Here is a 23,347-nt window from a genome sequence, read left to right as displayed (position 1 = left end):
TAATTTTTGGCGAAGAACATAATTGGTCAATTAGTAAACTAAATATGATAATTTATTTCATTATTTCAAAAAGAAATGTAATAATGGTATAGTTAATAATGCAGGCATCTAATTAGCAGAAATAGTTTGCAATTTGTAGTTTGTAGTAATCAATGACACACAGAGAGACAAAATAATTCAAGAACGAGTTTTTTTTTTCTTTCATAAACCTGAATTCTTTAAGGAATAAGCTAGGAAGAATATAAAAATAAGACTTATATTATATAAAGACGATTATTTAGAGATTCACACAAAAATTAAAAATAAGAACAAGATAAAGTATTACATTTTTTTCACAAGTTAGAAAATCAACATAGTGGAAACAACTGAGGACGTAAAATTGGTAAAGACCAAAGATAAGCATTCAAGATCTTGACGTTTCCACCGTTTGAGATTATCCCCAAAATGATATTTCTCATCATTTTCATCGGCTTTCCGATGTTCATTCTCCATCTCTGCACCACCATCCTCGGTGGTCCAACCAAGAACCCTCTTCGTCGGTTTCCTAAGCGCACCACGGCTCGTTTTCCTTTCCTCCTTTGCTGTGGCCACCACACCCTCGAAGGAAGACTTGAAATGGCATGGACTGCGGTTCTTCTTACCATGTTTTTTACCTTCTTCTTTTCTTTTTTTCTTTCGTTTCGGATTTTACTTAGTCTTCAAATTTAAGTTTCTGATTTTGCAAGTTCTTGATCGTGAATTTATAAGTAGGAGAAGCGAGTGAGTGATGATATCGATGATGTGTAAAGCTCGGAATCAAAAGAGCTTTTAATCATTGAAAGAGGCAATGATTATGACCATCATGAAGGCCTATGGTGAGTAGGATAGGAGGTTAACCTTTTTAAAAAAAGTATTCCATTTCTATCTCTCAAATAGTATTATACTACTAATCAAATTAAAGAAAGATCATAGATCTAACTCAAACTGATCAAGAATAGTTTGAGTCTTAAAATACATTTTAGTATTGGGGATCATAAACTAACTTTTGTTACTACTATTGGTCAGCCGGTTTTGGTGACGCCCTCTATTTCATCAATTAGAGTTTTATAACCTTTAAATATCACAGTTAGTAGATTTTCCTTGGAAGTTTATATGACTAAGCGACTTTATTAACCGACATATATGACGACTTATACAAAGTTTCCATTAGCTTGGTAAGAACTTGGAAGGTGATATTGGCATTTTGTTCCATCATTGGCCACTCTACGATACTCTAGAAAGGTTAGTTAGGGGTATTATATATTCTTATTTACAAATTACAACATGAGATTATATAAACCATGTTGCTTTCGTCTGCGAATTCTAGACCTCAAGCCTACGTTTAGTTGGGAGGAATAATACTATTTCTTATTGAAAAGGGTTGATTATGTAATGGTGATTTATTCAGCCTTAGGTTGTGTGCCTCGTGCTAACCATCATTACAATTTACATGTGACCCTCCACCAAATCATGCTCGTTCTTCTTTCAAACTGCGTAATGACAAGATCATAACTAATTACAATCGATACAACTGGCCGTTTAAACTTCCTAAGCAAGGTCACAATAAAAGAAAATGCATTTGAAATAAATCAGTTTACAAAAATAAATGGAGTTTATTCTGATTATATCTAATAATATAAATATAAATGGGGATTATTCTGATTCTATCTATAAAATCATGAATATCCAACTATAAGCTAAAATACAGTTATATTGGACATTGGGATATAGTATATTGGTACAATTGTATTATTATATTAACAGTATACTAAAAAAATTAGACCTGAAAATGATAATACATATTGGGCTATTGGGCAATTGGGCTTATAATCACAATGATCTGGTATTAATATTTTAATAATATTAAACTGTTTGGGACAGAGTTCCCGCGAATATCCCAACCTTGAAGAATACCAAACTTTGCCTTTCTCTCTCTCTTTCTCTGCTTCTCTCTGCTTCTCTCCGCAACACTGAAACAATCCTTTTCCTTGTTCTAACAGTCTAAACTTCCTCTAATCTCTCTTCTCTCAAACCCAAATTATCTGCAAGTAATCATGTTTATATATAATCTCTTCTTCTCTATCGATTTCTTCAATTCGATTAACCTCACTAAACCCAAATCTTCATCTCAATTTCTCCCATTCTTCTTCCGATTTTCAAAATGGAATCCCTTGGAAAAACCCATCAGAAAGAGCTGGATGATGATTTATCTCCCAAACCCATTACGTTATCCAAGTATTCGAACCGGGTCGAGTTAAAGACTCTGCTCGAACGAAGCGACCGCGGCGCAGGATTGGTCGGTAAAAGACTTGTGATTGGCGGTTGGGTTAAGTCTTGTAGAGCGGTTAAGAAAGACTCTCCTCCGCCACCTGTAGTTGGTGACCCTTCGCCGTCGAGTGGTGGGGATCAATCTCATACGACGGCGAACATTAGGTGCACGGAGATTATTCAATCCAAAATGAATATTTTCAGGAGATTTTTCGATGTATTGAGTGGCGGTGGTGGAAAGACTTACCCAATCTTTGATAAGACGGAACTCGCCGGTCAGAAAGCCCCGCCGCCGCCGGAGTATGTTTTTTACTTCTTGATCAGTGATGGCTCCTCCGTCTCCAGTCTACAGGTATAGCGCCTTATAAAGTTTACTAATTTTGAAGCGGAAACGATAACTAAATTTTTGGCGCATAAGGTGTTTGATGAAATGCCAATGAGAACTTTTTTTTAATAGAGATAAATTCCAAATTTGTTTTCTCTCTCTCTCAGGTTGTTGTTGATTCTGCATTGTCGACTGTTCCAGCAACTCAGCTTATGGCTTTAGGGACATGTATTGTAGCTGAAGGTGTGTTAAGACTACCATTGGCTGCTTCTACGAAACATGTCATTGAGCTTGAGGCTGAGAAGCTTCTTCATGTTGGAGTTGTGGATCCAGAAAAGTATCCACTGTCTAAGAAACAGCTTCCTCTTCATATGCTTAGAGACTACTCTCATTTCAGGCCCCGCACAACTACGGTATTACTATATTATTTCTACATTTTTTCACTAATGGTTTTAGGTTATAGGGAGTCTTTCAGAAAGCTGTTTTTGTGTTTTTCATGAAAGAGCAATTAGTTAATATAGATTTCTCTTCTATTTGTCTGTGAAGGTTGGGTCGGTAACTAGAGTGCACAGTGCGCTAACCTTAGCGAGCCACACATTCCTTCAATACCATGGGTTTCTGTATGTTCAAGTACCAGTCATCACAACCACTCGATTTGGCGAAATGTTTAGGGTCACTACTCTTTTAGGTAAAACTGATAATAAAGAGGAGAAGAAGCCTGTCAAAGAAAAAGATGGATTTAGCATTGACACTGTAAAGGCTGCGATAAAGGAAAAGACTAGGCTGATTGATCACCTCAAGAGATCTGACAGCAACCGAGAAGCTGTGGTTGCTGCTGTTCACGACCTGAAGAAAACAAGCGATCTTGCATCTCAGCTTGAGATGAAACAAAATTCCAAATCAGGAACTACTTTGGTGAAATCTGAGAAGCTTGATTTCTCGAAAGATTTCTTTGGTCGTGACACTTATCTGACTGCTTCTGGGAGNCTTGTGATTGGCGGTTGGGTTAAGTCTTGTAGAGCGGTTAAGAAAGACTCTCCTCCGCCACCTGTAGTTGGTGACCCTTCGCCGTCGAGTGGTGGGGATCAATCTCATACGACGGCGAACATTAGGTGCACGGAGATTATTCAATCCAAAATGAATATTTTCAGGAGATTTTTCGATGTATTGAGTGGCGGTGGTGGAAAGACTTACCCAATCTTTGATAAGACGGAACTCGCCGGTCAGAAAGCCCCGCCGCCGCCGGAGTATGTTTTTTACTTCTTGATCAGTGATGGCTCCTCCGTCTCCAGTCTACAGGTATAGCGCCTTATAAAGTTTACTAATTTTGAAGCGGAAACGATAACTAAATTTTTGGCGCATAAGGTGTTTGATGAAATGCCAATGAGAACTTTTTTTTAATAGAGATAAATTCCAAATTTGTTTTCTCTCTCTCTCAGGTTGTTGTTGATTCTGCATTGTCGACTGTTCCAGCAACTCAGCTTATGGCTTTAGGGACATGTATTGTAGCTGAAGGTGTGTTAAGACTACCATTGGCTGCTTCTACGAAACATGTCATTGAGCTTGAGGCTGAGAAGCTTCTTCATGTTGGAGTTGTGGATCCAGAAAAGTATCCACTGTCTAAGAAACAGCTTCCTCTTCATATGCTTAGAGACTACTCTCATTTCAGGCCCCGCACAACTACGGTATTACTATATTATTTCTACATTTTTTCACTAATGGTTTTAGGTTATAGGGAGTCTTTCAGAAAGCTGTTTTTGTGTTTTTCATGAAAGAGCAATTAGTTAATATAGATTTCTCTTCTATTTGTCTGTGAAGGTTGGGTCGGTAACTAGAGTGCACAGTGCGCTAACCTTAGCGAGCCACACATTCCTTCAATACCATGGGTTTCTGTATGTTCAAGTACCAGTCATCACAACCACTCGATTTGGCGAAATGTTTAGGGTCACTACTCTTTTAGGTAAAACTGATAATAAAGAGGAGAAGAAGCCTGTCAAAGAAAAAGATGGATTTAGCATTGACACTGTAAAGGCTGCGATAAAGGAAAAGACTAGGCTGATTGATCACCTCAAGAGATCTGACAGCAACCGAGAAGCTGTGGTTGCTGCTGTTCACGACCTGAAGAAAACAAGCGATCTTGCATCTCAGCTTGAGATGAAACAAAATTCCAAATCAGGAACTACTTTGGTGAAATCTGAGAAGCTTGATTTCTCGAAAGATTTCTTTGGTCGCGACACTTATCTGACTGCTTCAGGGAGGTTTCATCTTGAGAGCTATGCCTCTGCACTTGGAAAAGTTTATACCTTTGGACCGCGATTTGTAGCTGATAAAATTGACAATGCAAGGCATTTGGCAGAGATGTGGAATGTGGAAACCGAGATGGCTTTTTCGGAATTGGATGTAAGATTGTTATAACTATAACATTGATTTTGGTCATTCAGTGTTATTTAACAAATGGTGACTTGTGTTCTTTTGATGTTACAGGATGCTATGGATTGTGCTGATGAATACTTCAAGTTCCTCTGCAAATATATTCTGGAAAATCGTCAGGAAGACATGAAATTCATATCAAAACGAGTTGACAAGACCATCACCACACGTCTGGAAGCAACAGCGTCCAGCTCTCTTTTGAGATTTTCCTATACTGAAGCGATTAATCTTCTGCAAAAGGTATAACACTCTCACTTCCCATATATTTTTCTACTTACTGATTTTTTTCATTGTACTGATTTATTGTGACATCGTAATGATCTGATTATCTAAAACAGGCAACTGCTAGAAAATTTGAAACCAAGCCTGAGTGGGGCGTTGCTTTAACAACAGAGCATCTAAGGTATTGTTTTTGCGTATGGAAAATGCAATTGAGTCTCTGTTTCAAGATCCGATTCTTAAATTCTCTTTTTACCGGTATAATGTTGCAGTTATCTAACTGATGAGATCTACAAAGGTCCTGTAATTATACATAGTTACCCGAAAGTAGCTAAACCGTTTTACGTACGGTTGAATGATGATAAGAAGACTGTAGCAGCATTCGATCTGGTCGTACCAAAGGTAAGAAGATAACCAAACCAAACCAAACATTGATCTAAATCTAGGTTTTTAAAGTTGTAGAATTTTACAAAAGTCTTCATCTTTCTTTACAGGTTGGTGTTGTGATCACCGGGAGCCAAAACGAAGAACGGTTTGAGGTTTTGAATGCAAGGATCGGTGAATTCGGATTCACGAGGGAGAAGTTCGAGTGGTACTTAGACTTAAGGAGGCATGGGACAGTGAAGCATTCAGGAATAAGCCTAAGCATGGAACATATGCTTCTGTTTGCGACCGGACTTCCTGATATCAAAGACGCCATTCCTTTCCCTAGAAGTTGGGGCAATGCAAACAACTAAATCAGCCTCATGTACAAACTTGTTATGTAATCTATGTAACCATACTTTATAAAGTAAGAAAATAATTGTATAGCAACGTGTTCATAAGTGATCTGTGGATTGTGTACTTTGGATGAAAATGGTAAATAAGCTTTAAGATAATTTTTTTATATAAAAACTATAAGAAAGTTGCAATCATACAAGTGAGCTGGTAACAAAGACCAGACAAGTAACGCAAGTACAGTAGTCCGAAGTTTTAAGGACATTTGAAAGTCCAATTGCTTATTTTGAAGTGTTTGTCTTCTTGTACTCATCCCTACTTAGATTTGGAATTTTTGTGAAACTATATTTGAATTCAACATTTATAATCGAACCACACAATTTTAGTCAAATTTTGGGTTGTCAAGATATAAAACTGGCTGGTAGCAGAATATTTTGATGACAATTCTTTTAAGCTTTTGAAATATAGTTTGAAATAAATATGTTGGTTGTGAGTTGTGACATAAATATGAGCAAACTCTATAACAACAAAAAATATTGTTGAAAAACGTACCAATTTTTGTCTTCAATTCATAGAAACTAATTCAGAAATTATAATTTAATTAGCAAATTCTAAAGAGTCTTTAAGCAAATTTATGATTTATCCGTAAAGTGACACCAAAATGCTTAGAATTAAGTATGGCCTTAATCAGAAAGTCTTAAACGCAATTAAGTAAAGAATTAATGAAGATAGTCTATATAGGAAACCCCGCCAATCACGAAGCTTGTCTGTCACCACTTTACCACTTATCAAAGCTTAGGTTCTCGCTTGAAAGCCTGCAATAACCATATCACCACAATCTCAAGAAAGAAGAAGAAGATGGGTAAGGAAGACGACAGAGGAGAAGAGTACCTGTTCAAGATTGTCCTAATCGGGGATTCAGCTGTCGGAAAATCGAACCTGCTGTCTCGATTCTCGCGGGATGAGTTCGACACAAACTCCAAGGCGACAATCGGAGTGGAGTTTCAGACGCAGCTGGTGGAAATCGAAGGGAAAGAAGTGAAAGCTCAGATCTGGGACACTGCTGGTCAAGAGAGGTTTAGGGCTGTCACTTCTGCTTACTACAGAGGTGCTTTTGGTGCTCTCATCGTTTATGACATCACCCGAAGCGACACTTTCCAAAGCGTTAAACGTTGGCTTCAAGAACTCAACAGTACTTTATTATTTGACTCTTCTTCTCTTTCTTTTGTTCCACTTTGTTTTGAAGCTTTGAAAGGATCCTAACACTTGGAATTGATTGGTTTTATGATTCTGCTGCTATGTATCTGAGCCATTGTTATTCTTATCTTTAGTTTGAGGCAATGAGATGTGATTTGGGTTCTCTGAGTCTATAAGATGCTCTGTATTGCTCCCTTAAGTTTGAGATTCTTTCTCTACAGTTGTGAATTCAAACAAAAGTCTGACTCTTTGTGTTTTGTTACCTCGCAAGCTCATTGTGACACGGCGGTGGCACAAATGCTAGTTGGGAACAAATGTGATTTGGAGGATATCAGAGCGGTTAGTGTGGAAGAAGGGAAAGCTCTGGCCGAGGAAGAAGGGTTGTTCTTCATGGAGACATCAGCTCTAGACGCCACAAACGTAGACAAAGCCTTTGAGATTGTCATCAGAGAGATATTTAACAATGTCAGCCGTAAACTTCTCAACTCCGATGCTTACAAGGCTGAACTTTCAGTTAACAGGGTCAGCCTTGTCAACAACCAAGATGGCTCCGAGAGCTCTTGGCGGAGTCCGTCTTGTTGCTCCGGATGATTTTAAACGATCTTTGTCTTTTACCAGAATAAACCTTATAATGCTATAATTATCATTTCGGAGTTATAAGATACTCGCTATCTATTTTGTGTTGTTACTGTGTGCTACACATTGGTTCTGGCCGAGGGATTAGAGCAAATGACCTGGTGGTATCGAGAAAATGGCAAAAACACATGAATTTGAAAACCAACTCTAATGGGACTATGTACATAGATGCAATGGTTGATTGGGTACAAATACAATCATGGTTTTCGTAAAGCAGAACCAGCACCCATTACTACTGCCAAGACAAGGCCAAGACCAGCACCAAGTGAAGCTCCCACGGCTGCTGCTGACATTGAAGATGACTTGGCCTGTGAACCATCTACTGCACGATCTTTAGCTAGTTCAACCAACAGTCTGTCCCTAGTAAGTTCCTATGGAGATATATTTATATTAAAGCGACTTGAACACTCTATATTGATAATTATAACATTCTTTCCAACGCTGTGTCAGCTAAGAGAGTGTTAATATTACCTGAAAGCAAGCTTCTTCTTGAGTTTGAAGAACGCGATGGACAAGCTGGCAAAGAGAATTCACACCATCCACTGGAAAAACAGTGTCTTTTCTCTGAAAAGGCTTTTTGACAAGGTCGAGTGGAGCAAATATTAGCTTTTGCGCACCTACTGATCCTTCATTACCCGCATTCACAGCTGCCCAAGGCAATGAGGAACTTCCAGAGCCAGAAATAATATAAGGGATAGAGTTAACAACTCCGGTTGTGTTTGGAGATGCTTGATATGCCTGAAGTACAGCTTCGATAGCGGATTTCTGCTGATGGGCACTGACTGAGAACTTGTTTGTTATGGCGAGAACCCAAGGGATACCGAGAGATTTAACTTCATCTAACAGAAGAGCAAGTGCTGGTTGCTGTAGCTGCAGTTGTGTTGTTGAGTTCTGGTAACGTGGTATTCTGTGAGAGAGATTGTGAACAAGAATAACTAAATCTATCTTTTTACTTAGATTACGAACTCCTTTCCATAGTTCTTCTCTAAATCGAGAAGCTTCTAAGTTCAGCTCCTGCATCAGAATACCAAAATGATTTACTTAATTACTAACTCTGGGAAAAAATAAACTTGAAACTTGTGGAACCAGAATATGAAGTAACCAACCTGCAGGTTTACACCCACTGTGTCCGAGTAGCAAACACCACCAATTATACATTCTTGAACATCAGATTGTATCTGCAGATTCTCCACATGAGTCATCGAACTCAGCATGCTTTGACCCAGTATTGCCCGGAATAGAGAGGTTTTACCAGCACCCTGAGCAGACAGATGAGCCAGATATATATAATTACATGCAATATATGAAAAAACATGTAGTGTTATACCGGTGAAACAAGGACTGCTGTACCTCAAGTCCGAGTAATCGCACCCTCCGTGTTCTGACCTCGACCTCCTTAGCCACTGTGGCAAAATCACTAGTGCAGAATATATATAAGTCCTCCAAACCTTCAGGACGAACAAACTTGTCCTCTTGTAAAAAACCTAAGTTGATTCCTTCCTTGGGGAAACCGGTGTTTGAATCAACAGACGAGAACATAGGAACTAGAGGATCTTCAACGATCTGGTTGCTTGGAGGTTGTTTCAGGGGAGTTCCAATGACCACCCTAATTTTCTGTAGTTCTGTCTGTTCTACATTATCCGAAGAGTAAGCAGGTGTTGAAGGGAAAGATTCCACGGTAGTTGAGCACCTAGATAGAGTTAATTACTGATATTTTAACAATTGTATCACATATATTGATCATTCATTAGAAAAGAAAAGAAAAACGTGGACATACCAGTGGCCATTCACTTGAGCATGTACAAAAGAACACAAATGCAAGCCAAATCCAGTGATATCAACTTTTAGAGGTTCTGCATTTTTATCACCAGGAACGCCTTTCCAGCCAAGAGGGGCGATAGAAGTGGCGGTTCTAATAACCGGTGATTCAACGATGTGCCCAAGCTCTACACTACCACCAACAGCAATTCCAAGCCACTGTTGTAGATGTGGAAACTGCTTCTGTTGATCCGCTCCAAAAAGACCATCAATATCCATGCAGAGGTCATGTATTCTACAAAAAGAAAAGAAGCATGTCAACTTAAGAGAAACCAAATCAAGGGGTTACTGGCCCATATCTGGAATTTTGGACAAGGAAAGGAGGAACTATCACCTCTGGAAGCGAGCCCTATAGGACTTCATAGAATGTGACTGAAGACGTTCTCTCAGTTCGGTTATCACAGATCTGACCTGAAAATATCTTTGCCAAAAAAATGCAACCAAATAAGAGACCTTCAACCACAAACTAAATATGAAGGTAGGCATGCAATGACAGGACCCTAATATACTTTGAAATCGAGCTTCGAGATATTAAGCATCCAAATAGACAAGCGCCTCAAGTTAGACAACTCCAAAATTAAAGAAACTTGATCAATTCAATAGTTAAAAAAATCACTTATTAGCATGTCTATGAGTAAAAAAAACCTCATACCGATGTCAATTTAGAGTACTCTCCTTCTGAAAGTGATTCCACAGATGCAGTTCCCAAGAGATATAGCTGTGATACGAAAAATCAAATTAATGAGCCGTCACTTATTCATGATTCTACTGAAGGAAAAAAAAAAACATCGAAGCTGATAATAGGCCATCGAATTAGCATTTCCAATCTTGATAAAGTAAAATAGGTTAAGAACCACAATTGTATATTAGTTATAAATCTACCTCTCCAAATGGAACATAAGAGGGCAGATAAGGAACCCTAAACCCATTGGACGAGTTGGTCTTTCCTTCACTTTTTCCACTAACTGTTTGTTCATTACCAGTGTCTGGCAATGGCTTGAGAGATATACCATCCCTACCCTCCTCAATTTCAAGAGATTGTGGTTCAATAACCACGTCCCCAGCTGACACTGCAGATACAGTTGCAGTAGAAGTCTCTGCAGGATCCACTTTCTTTCCTATATACCTATCCAGTTGTTTCTTAACAGCCTCTAGGGGAACAAGTCGTGAAAGCCTCCAGAATGAGTTCTGAACAGGGCCAACACCAATGACTAACTGCTCGTGTTCTTTACCTTTTGCCTTTTCTGCCTCTGATGTTACACCCTGACCATTCTTTTTGGACAATGACAAATCTGCGGCTTCAGCTTCTCCAGCCATTGACATTCTTTGCTCATTGTAATGATGAAAATATGCAGGAGATAAAATCCTCGGGACCAAATCTTCAGGAATACAATAGCTTTTGAAATAATGATGCCATCCTTTTTCATGTACGTAACTGCAATGCAAAACCAAAGGAGAGAAAATCAACATGAGAATGCTATTGCTAAACCCAGCCATATGTTTGATTAGGCATCCAAAACATACTCTCTCAACGCAGCATTCCCAACAGGAGGCTGGGAGAAGGTTATACATTTGACATGAATATTTCCATTGTCTTTCTTTGTAGAAGAGGCAGCAACAACCCTTAATATGGCAAGTGTAGCTAACGCAGCTACCTGCAGAAGTGAAAGAAGAAAATACAAAACCCAGGAGTCAGCAAGATAAGTTAGATGTAGGTAATGAACTAACTACAAGGGTAAGAAAATATAGAGCACTTACAGCTCCACCAAGTGAGTGTCCACATAATACAAGTTTTCGTTTCTTTTTCTGAGCAAGCCTATAAAGTTCCAGAGCAGGTATCCCCTTAGCACGAGCCAAGAATCCCTAGTTGTTAACATTTAAGGGGATAACTTTTAGAAAATATCAACTTATTTTGAGCCCTGCACAATATCACAGTGTACTAAAGATAAAAAAAGAGACAAAAAATTCTACTCCATAGTGCCAACAAGCATACCCGATGAGCAGCAGGTTTGGGCTTCTGTCTAAGTTGCTTAGGATTCCGCAGACCCTCCCCATTATTCTTCTGTGGTTCACTTTGAATAGGCTCAGATGCTGCGATACATTCATCCTCTGCGACATCATCATGAAATATATGACCTTGAAGTATATTTGCGTCGGCCATGATGTCCCTAGAACACACGCACGAATGAAAAAACACACCTCTTACATCTGAGCTATTTTGTTTTCCAGGGAATAGAAACTCCAAGACTTACTTATATTGCCTAGTTCCGACAAAGGATGCAAATAATGTATCACCTGCCTCAGCAAGTAGATACCTGCATTAACATATTCTCGTTAAGTTAACTTCCATATCAATAAAACCAGCTTTGAGCATTATGAACCACAACCGACAAATGCAGCCATGGGACATAAAATATTAAAAATCCAAATATAAACTAAAAACATTTCTGTAACCAAAGAGAGTACAAAAACATTGACGAAGTTGAAGAATAATTCCAAACGGTAAAGAGATGAAAAAACAACCTGTGAAGAACGTGATCAGATGAAGGTTGAACCCTCTCCAAGGAAACAAACTGGCCACCGAAATCGGCTTTAAATTTGTTAACAGCTCGAACCATCTCACTTGCAGGTCTCTATTACAATTACAACCTCCATTAATATAAACAATACAATAGCCTAAAGTGAAATTCCCAGAATTCAGCTAGATACATCTCATTGCAAAGTTACATTTTTAAAATAAAATAAAAGAAAGAAAGAGAGAGATGAAAAAGAGAGAAAGATCGAACTTTTAAGTTCCTGTATAAAAGAATTACAACAGTACACATATGTACAAGCTGATGATTACACTACACAACACCTTCTAACTGAATAACTAACTAACTAACTAACAGGAACCTCTTAGTTAATCAGCAAATTAATTGTTCCGTCTAATTCAATTGCAGTAATCAGAAAAGACTAGATTGGTTTACATTATAACAAGGACTAATGAAAATTACCTTGTAAACACACTCGGAGAGGACCATGCAACAGAGTATGTCCTGTAAATCCTCGACAGACTCGGATTTGAGGGCGAGACAAAGATCCTCAATTTGCTTTTTACGCTTCTCATACTCCCGGCGGATCTTAATCCTCTGATCAGCATCTCCTCCGTTCCACGGTGGCCACCGGAATTTCCATTGAATCGGTCCCCACGAAACCCGTAAAAACCTCGCTCTCTGGTCTCTGATCCACGATTCCACTCGGTTCTGTATCGACTCCATTACTAACCTCTGGTTAATAATTAATAATACATACTATGCGTCTCTACTGAATCGAAACTCAAGAACGCGTTCGAGCATTAGAGCTTCTTTTTTTTTTTTGAAACCGCGTTGAAGTTTTAAAAAAAAAATATTGAATATTCAGGGTGAGATTTGAGGGAAAAAAAAGATGATAGAATCAATTAAGGAAGCGCCTTAAAAGAGAGTAATGTTTATTGTAGCAGAGAAGAGACAGAGAGAGGGTTGGGACTTGGGAGAGCAGCATCAAAACGCATATGCGCCTCCTCCTGGTCATTGTTGAAACTGTCTTTAATTAGTTGTTGGGTCGTGTAGTAACAGATATAACTATTGGGCTTTAGGCCCATTATATTGTCGAGATGTTTAAAACCCGGGAACAAGTTTTGAGATTTCATGGACTAGAAAACAATTTGATCTCGTTGTCATCTAAAGATGTATTGTTGTATTTGTATGAAGCCACCCAACAACAAAACAAAAACCGTATCATCAGTTGTCACTGTTCTTCATCGTGGCCAACAGCAAATTGAACAAACTATAACTTTTTTAAAAAAAAGACTTTAAAATAAATAAAATGGAGAAACACAGGAATATGGTGGTTAGTGGTGGTAGTAACACCAAAAGCTCACCATCTCGCGTTTGGTTTGTTAATGAAAGTAGTCTATGTAGTGAACGGCACACGGCATATTTAAGCAGATAAGATGATATGATGATGATGATAACAGTAATTGCATGGTCCATACAAATCCAATAACTCTCAAGAATATTTGTAGGTAAGGTAACGAGGGAAGGTGAAAAAAAGTAAATGACTCTACGACTAATATAGTACTAAAAATAGTATGGGGCTATCTCCATTATTGCGCGTACCAAAGAAAAAGGAAACTCAGAGAGAGATCATGTTCAGAAAATTAAGATAGAAGCCAACAAAACAATAATTCCCAAATTAACCCCAAAATTTACTTTTGTTGTCAATGACCCTGCGTTCCCTGGACCTCCCGCCGCTTGCCCTGGCGTAGTCGAGCCGCTACCGGTGTCCGGAGAAGGAGCAGAGCTCGGTGCATCGGCGGTAAAACTCAGGACACGGTGTGAATTCAAATTATCCGGAGCGAAAGGATGCACTCCGAGACGACCGTTGGTATAATTCCCGCCGATCTGCCACACCTGATTCACACTATCGGCTCCAGCCGGAACCTTAACCGTCGTGAAAATAGCGATCCTGCCGCCGCTCAAAGACTCGGCGCGTAGGTTCCAGAACTCGAAGGCGAGTTTGCCTTCAACGAGACTGCTGTAGCTGCTGATGTTGTACGTCTTCACGACGGGAGCAGCACCGGCTCTGGATCTGTAAGCGACGAATGCCTGAGAACCGGGCATCTTAGTCCCCGTCGGGTTAATAGCCCAAGAGACCCAGCCGCCGATGGGTTGAGACGGTGTTGCGACGAAGGCGACGGAGAGAGATGAGTTTGAGGCATTGTAGGTGTAATGGAGGTAGGAACCAAGAACGGGAAGGTCCTGGCAAGTGTCGAACGAGGCGGCGGAGTTTAGCTTCTGAGTGGAGCAAGAAGAAGTCTGTGAAATCACCGGTGACATTAGCGAGACGAAGCAAGCAACGACGGCTAAGATTAAAAGAGAAGAAGAAGGAGAAGCCATGGCTGAGTAGTATGATAAGACAGAGAGGTTAAGACAGAACACATGGACATGAGATGTTTAAATAGAGAGAGAAGTGTCCTGAAGTTATGGGAGTGTTTTGGTTCAGTGCATCGTTTCTACGATTGAGGGAATCAGGGAGAGACGTTAAGATGATGACACGTGTTGAGTTGACCGTGATTATGAGAAAAAGTCATTTTCGCGATGTGAAATTGGTATTTTTGTTAATTTTAAAAAGAAGTTGGAGATCATTAAATAGGTAAGGAGGAATTTGGGGGTAGAGAGAGCATGTGGAGAGTGCGTGTCCTTGCGGATGTTGACTTGCAAACTGGCGTCTGTGATCTTTTGTTATTTTTGTCAACTTTTCCTTGCGGCGGGTAATGTACTATATTACTAGATATTGTCATCGGTTTTTTTTTTTCATTCTTACATGCATGACTTTTTTTTTACTTTAGCTTCGTTATATGATCATCGATCCTTCGCATTGTATAAGGTGATGTTTTCAGTGTAAAGGTAGGATTGAAAACTACTTCAGTTTTGAAATAAATAAATGAAATGCGATTTTGGATATGAAATTCTGAGAATCGGTCCACAACAAGAGGTGGAATTGTAGGATTGGGAAATGTGAAGGGACATTTTTTTTAGGAAAAAAAAAAGAAAGAAATTACAAGTTTTGCTAGTGACAGGCTTATTACAGCTTACATTCAGTTTTCAAATATTAAAAGGAATGTGTAGGGACTAATGGAAAAAAAAAAAAAAAAAGGAATGTGTAGGGACGAAATTTTTGATTTTTTTTTTTCCATACGACACACAACGCATAACGTTGAAACTAAAAAAGGTGATATCAATATTTTTCTTTAGGTCAATTCATATGTATTGAAAATAAGCCAATTTTCATTTCTTTTATACTATTTGGGTGTTTTTACTTTTTTCCTAGTTGTTGGGCAACTTTGAATATATACCAATTCCCATCTACATCAATTACTCTTTTTACATTTTTCATATAATTGTTACAGAGTCGTTTAATTATTACATTTAGGCATATAGTAGATATATATAGACCCACGTCAAATTTGTCAATACCAAATTTCAGTAAAATGTTTCCGCAATTCTCTTTAGTTTAATACTACATCTCTAGGTGAAAAGTCGTCTGAGTTTTTAATGGTCCTCTCTCTCTCTCTCTTTTTGTGTTCCGATATTTCATGAGAGAGAGATGTGGACGAGAAAGATGGAGAAGAAGACATAAAAAAAAGGCTGCTTACATAAGCATTATCTAATGCATACGTGACGTTTTTATACAGTCCGATCCCTATGTGCTGTTTCTTCTTTGTTCACGTGGTTCGTGGCGTCCTCCTATTTATAGTATATCCTCCTTGGAGCTATAAAACAAAAACTTATTATACTAGTATTTCTTTGCTTGGGATCTTTTAGATATTGAAATACTTTGAATTACATAATTCAAATGCCACAAACAGTTTGAAATAAATATATCGGTCTACGTCGATATGCGCTAAAATAACAGTATCTTTATACGATCCGAAAGATATGTATTCTAGTTTTGAACCGGGGGTATGGGGCAATAAACAGGTAGAGATAACACAATGTAACAACAAATATCTGTCCAGATTTTATGTATTTGGTCCTAGAAAACAAATCATGAAAATGGAATTTTGTCAGCAACTCTTTGTCGATTAATCTTTTCTGGCATATATGACTTGCCCAAGCCTAGTCTAGTTTACATCAGACTTCATTATAAGAGTTTTAGAAAGATATTGAAACTTTTTAGTACGTTTTATACATATGAAATAATAGTATGGAACTTTAGCTATAATTATGTAAATAATAAGTGACTAGTGTACAATCACAGACACAAGTATATATGGTCCTATTAAAATGAACAATCAACGCCTAATTATTCCAACAAAAGTATATATATGCACAAAGTCTCGCGAAAAGAAAGTAAAGTAAAGACGTCAAATAAAGATTGCATCCACAGAAATGGGAAGTTGATTGGGTAAAAATGGGTTATAGAAACAAAATTAGACACGCTTTTTGTATTGTACGAACGTCATTAGTCTATAATTTGTTTTTCTCTTTTTTTAATCTATCTCTATCTCTTTAGTTTAGGCCAACATATATAACTCATACAAATTTCAAAATTACTAATGGGCTTTGGAACCATATTTGCGTTGGCCTTTTCATATATAAACCGTTCTTAAAACTTGAACGTTGAATTGTTCTCCCTTAGTTCATAGTTAGGGGTTTTTTCGTGAGAAGAGGGAGCTTCGTTCACCAGGTACAAATACAATCACTGATTCACTGTAAATCTTCTTAGTTCACCACAAATATTTCTCGATTCAATTTCAAACAATTTTCTTGTTTGATTCACAGAATAATTATTAGTACGTAGCCGATTAGTTTTTTTTTTTTTTTAATTACTACCTTGTAAAGTCATACAAACAAGAAAACCCGTCACTATCTTGCAAATGGTTTCAAGAAATTTGTCGCCTATATATAATGCCAAATTAAAGCTTCAGCTGCTTATGATGCACAAGCACAACCGCTACGTTCACACAGCTAAAACACTCATTGCCTCCTTTGTTGGAACTGGTTGGTTTACACGACTTATTGCATGGAGATTGCGCACAACGTGTCGACCAAGAAGAGGAAGGAGATTGTTGAGCGTGCTTCTCAATTGGATGTTGTTGTTACAAACAGATTGGCTAGGTTGCGAAGCTAAGAGGACGACTAGGCAAAAAAAAAAAAAAAAAATTGAATGGAAAGTTAATATTTGTGTAATATTCTCTTATTAGTAAATAAGTAGATTTACTATTATTGAATATGTAAAGAACTTGGTAGACAAGTTAAATCTCTTGTATAAATACAAGCCTAGAGGCTAATGAATAAAATGAGAGAAACTATTATACTACTAAGGTTTCCTCCAATTCTATCAGTTCTTTTGCTTCCAAATGTCTCTTAGTTATTCAATTTCATTTTTTTTTGTTTTGTTTGTTTCTGTCATGGGCTTAGCAGTTAGCATCATGTGTTAATTCCTTGAGATTTCTAAGTTATATAACTAAAGTTACAATGATTTTGGGACAAATGTATGAATCTAATCAATCACACTTTGAATTGGCTAGCTAGTCTTTAAAAAGCTAAAGAATGCATCCAATTCATCAACTGATAAAATAATAATCTTTTGTTGACCCAAAGGAAAAAAAAATAATAATAATAATAATTTGACTGCATTTATTTTCTATAACTTGTTTGAAAATATTAACAAAATCCGTGATTTCGTACTATATAGAAGATTTTAATTATCTGTTTATCCTATATTTTTAAAAAAAGGAAAATTTAAGATCCGGGATTATGCTCCAAGTGTGATCGGGCTGACCCGGTAAGGAGACTAATCTTTTGGGTTTCTTTCTAGTCTCTCTCTCTCCTTTGATCCGTCGAGAACTTTCGCGGCTTCTTCTCTTCTGAAACACCCCGGTTGATTCTACTCACGCGTCGCCGCACAAGTTACAGAGGAGTCTTAGGAAAGGAGAAATACTCGTTCTTTTTGGAGTGCCGTCGTAGATGGTTACAGGGGTGGGCTCCGCCATGGCGGAACGGTTAAAGGAAGACGGAAACAATTGCTTTAAGAAAGAACGTTTTGGTGCTGCCATTGACGCTTACACCGAGGTACATGGTTCTCAATCCTATCTCTTATTTCATCGTTAGGGTTTTTGGTTTTTTGGGTTTAGTATAGGGATTTTGATTTAGATCTGCTTGGAGGAATAAACCCTTGGATTGCAAATTTTTCGAATTTTTATTAATCAGAACTTAATTTCATCTAGATTAGGTTTAGATTGAGTGATAAACAATTGATTAGGATGTTTACAGTTGGAATTTAGGAACCTTTTATGTTATCGTCGATACGTTATCAGTTTGCAGATATGTTACTGTCATCAAGAAGCAGGCAATAGCTTTGGGTGATTATCTAATCATCTTTGTGTAAACATAACAGGCAATAGCTTTGTGTCCAAATGTTCCTACTTTTTGGACAAATCGAGCACTTTGCCATAAGAATCGAAAGTGAGTATGTTCTCTCGAATAAAGTTATACTTACTCATCAATTGCTTTGATAGTTTAATGTATTGGTTAGTCTTTTTGTTTGTTTATGTTTTGCTTGTTTGCTTGTGGGTGGCTTGCATCAAATTCAGGGATTGGACTAAGGTTGAAGAGGATTGTCGCAAGGCTATTCAGCTTTTCCACAATTCCGTCAAGGTTTTGATTCTTTTGGTCATATCTAGACCGGTTCTCTTTTGTTCAGTATGCTACATATAGAATCTGTTAAGTTCTTTGTCTTATTTTTGGTCTTTCTTCTTATCTTGGCATTCTTTGATCTTTCCTCCTCCTTCATATGGGTATTTCTGTTCTGTGGCAGGCCCACTACATGCTAGGACTTGCATTATTGCAGAAGAAGGAATATACCAGTGGAGTCAAAGAGTTGCAAAGGGTATATATTTAACCTATTACTGGACATGATTCCGTACGCATAACCTTCCTAAGTAGTGTAGTTTCTTAGCACCACCTTAATGAAGATGTAATGTACCACTTGAGTCTCCATATTTATGTTCGAGAGTTGTGTTAGTGGATACTGTGGACGCCGGTTTGAGTCAGAAAGAACACTAGGGATGTGTTAAGTTTTTGAAATCATCAAATACTACAAAAGAAATAGTTTTGATGCATGTTTCCTGCTAACTTAATGTGGCCACGTTTGATATAGGCTTTAGATCTTGGAAGAGGTGCGGATCCAGCAGGATACATGGTAGAAGAAATATGGGAAGAGCTTTCTAAAGCAAAATACATGGAGTGGGAACTGCTTTCTGCAAGGCGCTCGTGGGAATTGAATAGTTTGAAGTAGGTTATGTAATTTTCTTAATTTGGTACAGTCATTCAACGTGGAACTATGCTTCAGTGTGGCTTTATGGAACTATTCATGTTTTCGTAGGGAAACTTGTGAGGCTGCTCTAAATCAACAACGTGCTTTAGATATGTCTCGAACAGAAGAAGAAGAAGAGACAAAAGAGTCCTCTCACGAAGCCTACATTGCCCATACTGAGCGTTTGAAATCTCTTGAACGTGTGTTTGAGAAGGCTGCGGAAGAAGATAAACCATCTGAGGTGCATTAACTTTTCTTTAAAAGATTTTTAAGACCCATCATTCATTTATATTTGAGGTCAAATACCATTCTGCATTTATTATTTTCAGGTGCCAGATTATTTGTGTTGCAACATAACTCTTGAGATATTCCGAGATCCTGTAATATCTCCAAGTGGGGTTACATATGAAAGAGCAGCGATCCTTGAACATCTCATGAAGGTTGGCATTATCGTCGCTCTTTGCTGTAGCGTTAATCTCTCTTTTTATTTCTTCTTATTTCTGTTAAGGTTTGTTCGTTTGCAACACTTGCTAGGTGGGGAAGTTTGATCCTATAACGCGTGAAAAACTTCAGCCGTCCAAGCTCGTTCCAAATCTAGCTATAAAAGAGGCAGTGGCTGCGTATCTAGAAAAACACGTCTGGGCTTACAAGATTGGTTGCTGATTCAAATGAGGATTCACATGCATAATAGACTGAGAACGAGGCTAGCTACTTGGTGAAAGAAGAACATATCAGATGTGTTTAATTTTATTTTTCTGAGCTGATGTTTTTAAGTGTAAGATTCTCTGCCGTGTATATATATATATATATACAATGTTTTTTTTGCACCCTGCACACATTGGGCATTTGGCTTAGTCTATACAGACACATAATTGAGGAAAGTCCTAACCAAAATTATAATGTAGTTCCTCTACAGTGTCATTCTCCGGATTTGTTTCTCCGTGTTAAAAGGATAACGGTGAGGTTTCTCTGAAGACGTTTAAGTTTTTGGTTTCGGGTCTAGGGATTTGGGATTTAGATGCACTTCTCTGAAGATAAATAACATGTATTAATTTAGTCCAAAAATATGCCTAAGTATTATTGTTCTCTTCTTGGGACCACTCCAGTCATCTTCCCTGAAGTCTGAGTCTGCAATTAATTTACTCTAAAATATGAAAATACGATAAACAAACAAGAATTCGCATACAAATAATGTAAAAAAAGTTATAGTCGAACACAATAAACCACTACACAATAGCTACTGTTTTCATAGTTGCATCAATTGTCCACAAAGTTAGATTCATTTGGTAGTTAAGCAAAACCATCTTTCGAACAATTTCACCCAGTGCCGGCTTAATTAGGAGGGCGGGCAGTGCGACTGCCCCGAGTTCATAGATTAAAGGGACATATATAGTAAGTGGATACCAAAAAAAAAAATTGTAAGTTAAAAAAGCATTAAAAAAAAAATTGTAAGTTAGGGGCACAAAAAAACATTTGTAAGCTAGAAATGGCACAAAACAAATATATATATAAACCAAAAAAATCCAAAAAATAATAATAAGTTTTTAATAAATTAAGGGGCATTTTTTTTTTTTTGCCCGGGGAGGCATGTAATATGTTTAAGCCGGCACTGATTTCACCTCCGCCATTTGCACGACACCTGCTATCCCATTTTTCTTAAGATTTTCGATATCAAATAACGTAACTTAATCTCCTGCCATTTAGATGAAAGGATTCAAGCAGTTGGTGTAAAATTTGTATTACATATTGCCATATTGGAACCAAGACGTTTACTATAGTAGTTAGAATGCTGAGTGCAACACATAACATAAACTATATCGTATGTCATGTGTCTGTTGATATGTGGTTCAAAGTCTACTTTAGAAAAAAAGTTGACATGTTTGCCAGTACAAAACTGAGAGCAAGCACAAAGGGCAATCATAAAGATATAATGTACGCAAGCTGGACTTTCTCTAATATGAGAGCCTCAAGAAAAGTAGAGAAAACCTCTGCTTAGATAAAAAGGGGAAGAAAAAACAAAATTTTCATCTAACTCGATTAAATTTAGAGGAATCGAGAGTTTGAGAATACTTAATCTAATCCGATTGCAAACCTGGAAAAATACGGATTTAATATCCAAAATGTTTTGGATGTATACAAAAATAATAATTAAGATACAGTTAGTAGGTAAATAAATATTGTTCTTAACAGGCAATTGATGAATGGTAAGACTGAGTTATCCAAAATGTTGAATGAATAGTGTTTCTAATAAGACGGAAATATTGTGTCTTGGAATAGAAATAAAACTATTTTATATTCATCAAAATGATTCTAGACAACTAGAGGAGAGGGCGGGACACATAAAAGGTAAACCCACCATTGTGGATCATTAGGATTCGTTTGTCTTTCTTTTTTCATGGGAATGATCTTTTCTTAACCGTAGAATAAAAAAAAAAATCTCATTGGTATTTGTAAAACGTTACTTGTTGTGGATTAAAAAAGTAGAAAGCATCACATTCTTTTATTTTCTTGGCTTTTCTGTGAAAGTTGGATGAGGAAAGGAACAACCACAACCACCAAAGAGTGGTTTAGGACGAATCCATCCATGTTCTTTCTTACTCTCTCCATCTCCCTCTTCAATATTCCATTTTCCCAACTTTCTCCATCTATTTTCGANGCATTTGGCTTAGTCTATACAGACACATAATTGAGGAAAGTCCTAACCAAAATTATAATGTAGTTCCTCTACAGTGTCATTCTCCGGATTTGTTTCTCCGTGTTAAAAGGATAACGGTGAGGTTTCTCTGAAGACGTTTAAGTTTTTGGTTTCGGGTCTAGGGATTTGGGATTTAGATGCACTTCTCTGAAGATAAATAACATGTATTAATTTAGTCCAAAAATATGCCTAAGTATTATTGTTCTCTTCTTGGGACCACTCCAGTCATCTTCCCTGAAGTCTGAGTCTGCAATTAATTTACTCTAAAATATGAAAATACGATAAACAAACAAGAATTCGCATACAAATAATGTAAAAAAAGTTATAGTCGAACACAATAAACCACTACACAATAGCTACTGTTTTCATAGTTGCATCAATTGTCCACAAAGTTAGATTCATTTGGTAGTTAAGCAAAACCATCTTTCGAACAATTTCACCCAGTGCCGGCTTAATTAGGAGGGCGGGCAGTGCGACTGCCCCGAGTTCATAGATTAAAGGGACATATATAGTAAGTGGATACCAAAAAAAAAAATTGTAAGTTAAAAAAGCATTAAAAAAAAAATTGTAAGTTAGGGGCACAAAAAAACATTTGTAAGCTAGAAATGGCACAAAACAAATATATATATAAACCAAAAAAATCCAAAAAATAATAATAAGTTTTTAATAAATTAAGGGGCATTTTTTTTTTTTTGCCCGGGGAGGCATGTAATATGTTTAAGCCGGCACTGATTTCACCTCCGCCATTTGCACGACACCTGCTATCCCATTTTTCTTAAGATTTTCGATATCAAATAACGTAACTTAATCTCCTGCCATTTAGATGAAAGGATTCAAGCAGTTGGTGTAAAATTTGTATTACATATTGCCATATTGGAACCAAGACGTTTACTATAGTAGTTAGAATGCTGAGTGCAACACATAACATAAACTATATCGTATGTCATGTGTCTGTTGATATGTGGTTCAAAGTCTACTTTAGAAAAAAAGTTGACATGTTTGCCAGTACAAAACTGAGAGCAAGCACAAAGGGCAATCATAAAGATATAATGTACGCAAGCTGGACTTTCTCTAATATGAGAGCCTCAAGAAAAGTAGAGAAAACCTCTGCTTAGATAAAAAGGGGAAGAAAAAACAAAATTTTCATCTAACTCGATTAAATTTAGAGGAATCGAGAGTTT

The 23,347-nt window shown here is 37.5% G+C and overlaps 6 protein-coding genes across 9 annotated transcripts; 3 read left to right on the top strand and 3 right to left on the bottom strand.

Moving 5' to 3' along the window:
- Positions 287-696, bottom strand: LOC104734071. The gene has a single exon (XM_010453596.1). The coding sequence runs from the start codon at positions 642-644 to the stop codon at positions 348-350; it is 297 nt and encodes a 98-aa protein (XP_010451898.1). The 5' UTR covers positions 645-696; the 3' UTR covers positions 287-347.
- Positions 1,917-6,138, top strand: LOC104733964 (asparagine--tRNA ligase, cytoplasmic 2). Of its 3 annotated transcripts, none has more exons than XM_010453543.2 (8): positions 1,917-2,638; positions 2,779-3,024; positions 3,158-3,331; positions 4,601-5,011; positions 5,096-5,281; positions 5,380-5,444; positions 5,533-5,662; positions 5,755-6,138. In XM_010453543.2, exons 1-8 carry the CDS (start codon positions 2,180-2,182, stop codon positions 5,995-5,997), a joined length of 1,914 nt encoding a protein of 637 aa, XP_010451845.1. In that variant the 5' UTR covers positions 1,917-2,179; the 3' UTR covers positions 5,998-6,138. The 3 variants fall into 3 exon arrangements, with proteins under 3 accessions (XP_010451845.1, XP_019100474.1, XP_019100470.1); XM_019244929.1 differs by having other exon boundaries at positions 3,158-3,593; positions 4,866-5,011; XM_019244925.1 differs by lacking the exons at positions 2,779-3,024; positions 3,158-3,331 and adding exons at positions 3,617-3,910; positions 4,051-4,296 and having other exon boundaries at positions 1,918-2,344; positions 4,430-5,011.
- On the top strand, positions 6,640-7,862 carry LOC104733715 (ras-related protein RABA5b-like). 2 transcript variants are annotated; one of them, XM_010453330.2, is made up of 2 exons: positions 6,640-7,148; positions 7,446-7,858. In XM_010453330.2, exons 1-2 carry the CDS (start codon positions 6,836-6,838, stop codon positions 7,763-7,765), a joined length of 633 nt encoding a protein of 210 aa, XP_010451632.1. In that variant the 5' UTR covers positions 6,640-6,835; the 3' UTR covers positions 7,766-7,858. The 2 variants fall into 2 exon arrangements, with proteins under 2 accessions (XP_010451632.1, XP_010451591.1); XM_010453289.2 differs by having other exon boundaries at positions 6,672-7,169; positions 7,446-7,862.
- LOC104733820 lies at positions 7,799-13,174 on the bottom strand. The gene is made up of 14 exons (XM_010453382.2): positions 12,625-13,174; positions 12,152-12,261; positions 11,881-11,943; positions 11,622-11,796; positions 11,387-11,491; positions 11,153-11,283; positions 10,511-11,063; positions 10,281-10,346; positions 9,963-10,039; positions 9,588-9,863; positions 9,161-9,500; positions 8,917-9,069; positions 8,282-8,824; positions 7,799-8,181 (listed from the first exon to the last, which is right to left on the bottom strand). The coding sequence occupies exons 1-14, from the start codon at positions 12,886-12,888 to the stop codon at positions 8,008-8,010; spliced, it is 3,030 nt and encodes a 1,009-aa protein (XP_010451684.1). The 5' UTR covers positions 12,889-13,174; the 3' UTR covers positions 7,799-8,007.
- On the bottom strand, positions 13,588-14,700 carry LOC104733893 (auxin-induced in root cultures protein 12-like). The gene has a single exon (XM_010453442.2). It carries the CDS (start codon positions 14,545-14,547, stop codon positions 13,801-13,803), a length of 747 nt encoding a protein of 248 aa, XP_010451744.1. The 5' UTR covers positions 14,548-14,700; the 3' UTR covers positions 13,588-13,800.
- LOC104733641 (E3 ubiquitin-protein ligase CHIP-like) lies at positions 17,936-20,356 on the top strand. The gene is made up of 8 exons (XM_010453229.2): positions 17,936-18,228; positions 18,554-18,621; positions 18,750-18,813; positions 18,974-19,045; positions 19,316-19,449; positions 19,541-19,712; positions 19,801-19,911; positions 20,006-20,356. Exons 1-8 carry the CDS (start codon positions 18,124-18,126, stop codon positions 20,132-20,134), a joined length of 855 nt encoding a protein of 284 aa, XP_010451531.1. The 5' UTR covers positions 17,936-18,123; the 3' UTR covers positions 20,135-20,356.

This window comes from Camelina sativa, chromosome 1, assembly GCF_000633955.1.
Source record: "Camelina sativa cultivar DH55 chromosome 1, Cs, whole genome shotgun sequence".
Lineage (NCBI taxonomy): Eukaryota > Viridiplantae > Streptophyta > Magnoliopsida > Brassicales > Brassicaceae > Camelina > Camelina sativa.
The sequence above is the reverse complement of the archived record's forward strand: the minus strand, read 5'-3'. Positions and strand labels throughout refer to the sequence as shown.

What these genes read in the sequence shown, in the direction of transcription:
- LOC104734071 (XM_010453596.1), bottom strand. Translation starts at nt 644, where the DNA reads ATGGTAAGAAGAACCGCAGTCCATGCCATTTCAAGTCTTCCTTCGAGG.
- LOC104733715 (XM_010453289.2), top strand. Translation starts at nt 6,836, where the DNA reads ATGGGTAAGGAAGACGACAGAGGAGAAGAGTACCTGTTCAAGATTGTC. An exon ending in TTGGCTTCAAGAACTCAACA is followed by an intron (nt 7,170 to 7,445) that starts GTACTTTATTAT and finishes TTACCTCGCAAG; the next exon opens with CTCATTGTGACACGGCGGTG.
- LOC104733893 (XM_010453442.2), bottom strand. Translation starts at nt 14,547, where the DNA reads ATGGCTTCTCCTTCTTCTTCTCTTTTAATCTTAGCCGTCGTTGCTTGC.
- LOC104733820 (XM_010453382.2), bottom strand. Translation starts at nt 12,888, where the DNA reads ATGGAGTCGATACAGAACCGAGTGGAATCGTGGATCAGAGACCAGAGA. An exon ending in GGGAATGCTGCGTTGAGAGA is followed by an intron (nt 11,064 to 11,152) that starts GTATGTTTTGGA and finishes TTTGCATTGCAG; the next exon opens with TTACGTACATGAAAAAGGAT. An exon ending in AGTACTCTAAATTGACATCG is followed by an intron (nt 10,040 to 10,280) that starts GTATGAGGTTTT and finishes AGATATTTTCAG; the next exon opens with GTCAGATCTGTGATAACCGA.
- LOC104733641 (XM_010453229.2), top strand. Translation starts at nt 18,124, where the DNA reads ATGGTTACAGGGGTGGGCTCCGCCATGGCGGAACGGTTAAAGGAAGAC. An exon ending in CTTTGCCATAAGAATCGAAA is followed by an intron (nt 18,622 to 18,749) that starts GTGAGTATGTTC and finishes CATCAAATTCAG; the next exon opens with GGATTGGACTAAGGTTGAAG. An exon ending in GAGTCAAAGAGTTGCAAAGG is followed by an intron (nt 19,046 to 19,315) that starts GTATATATTTAA and finishes CGTTTGATATAG; the next exon opens with GCTTTAGATCTTGGAAGAGG.
- LOC104733964 (XM_010453543.2), top strand. Translation starts at nt 2,180, where the DNA reads ATGGAATCCCTTGGAAAAACCCATCAGAAAGAGCTGGATGATGATTTA. An exon ending in ATAAAGAGGAGAAGAAGCCT is followed by an intron (nt 3,332 to 4,600) that starts GTCAAAGAAAAA and finishes GAGGAGAAGAAG; the next exon opens with CCTGTCAAAGAAAAAGATGG. An exon ending in TTAACAACAGAGCATCTAAG is followed by an intron (nt 5,445 to 5,532) that starts GTATTGTTTTTG and finishes ATAATGTTGCAG; the next exon opens with TTATCTAACTGATGAGATCT.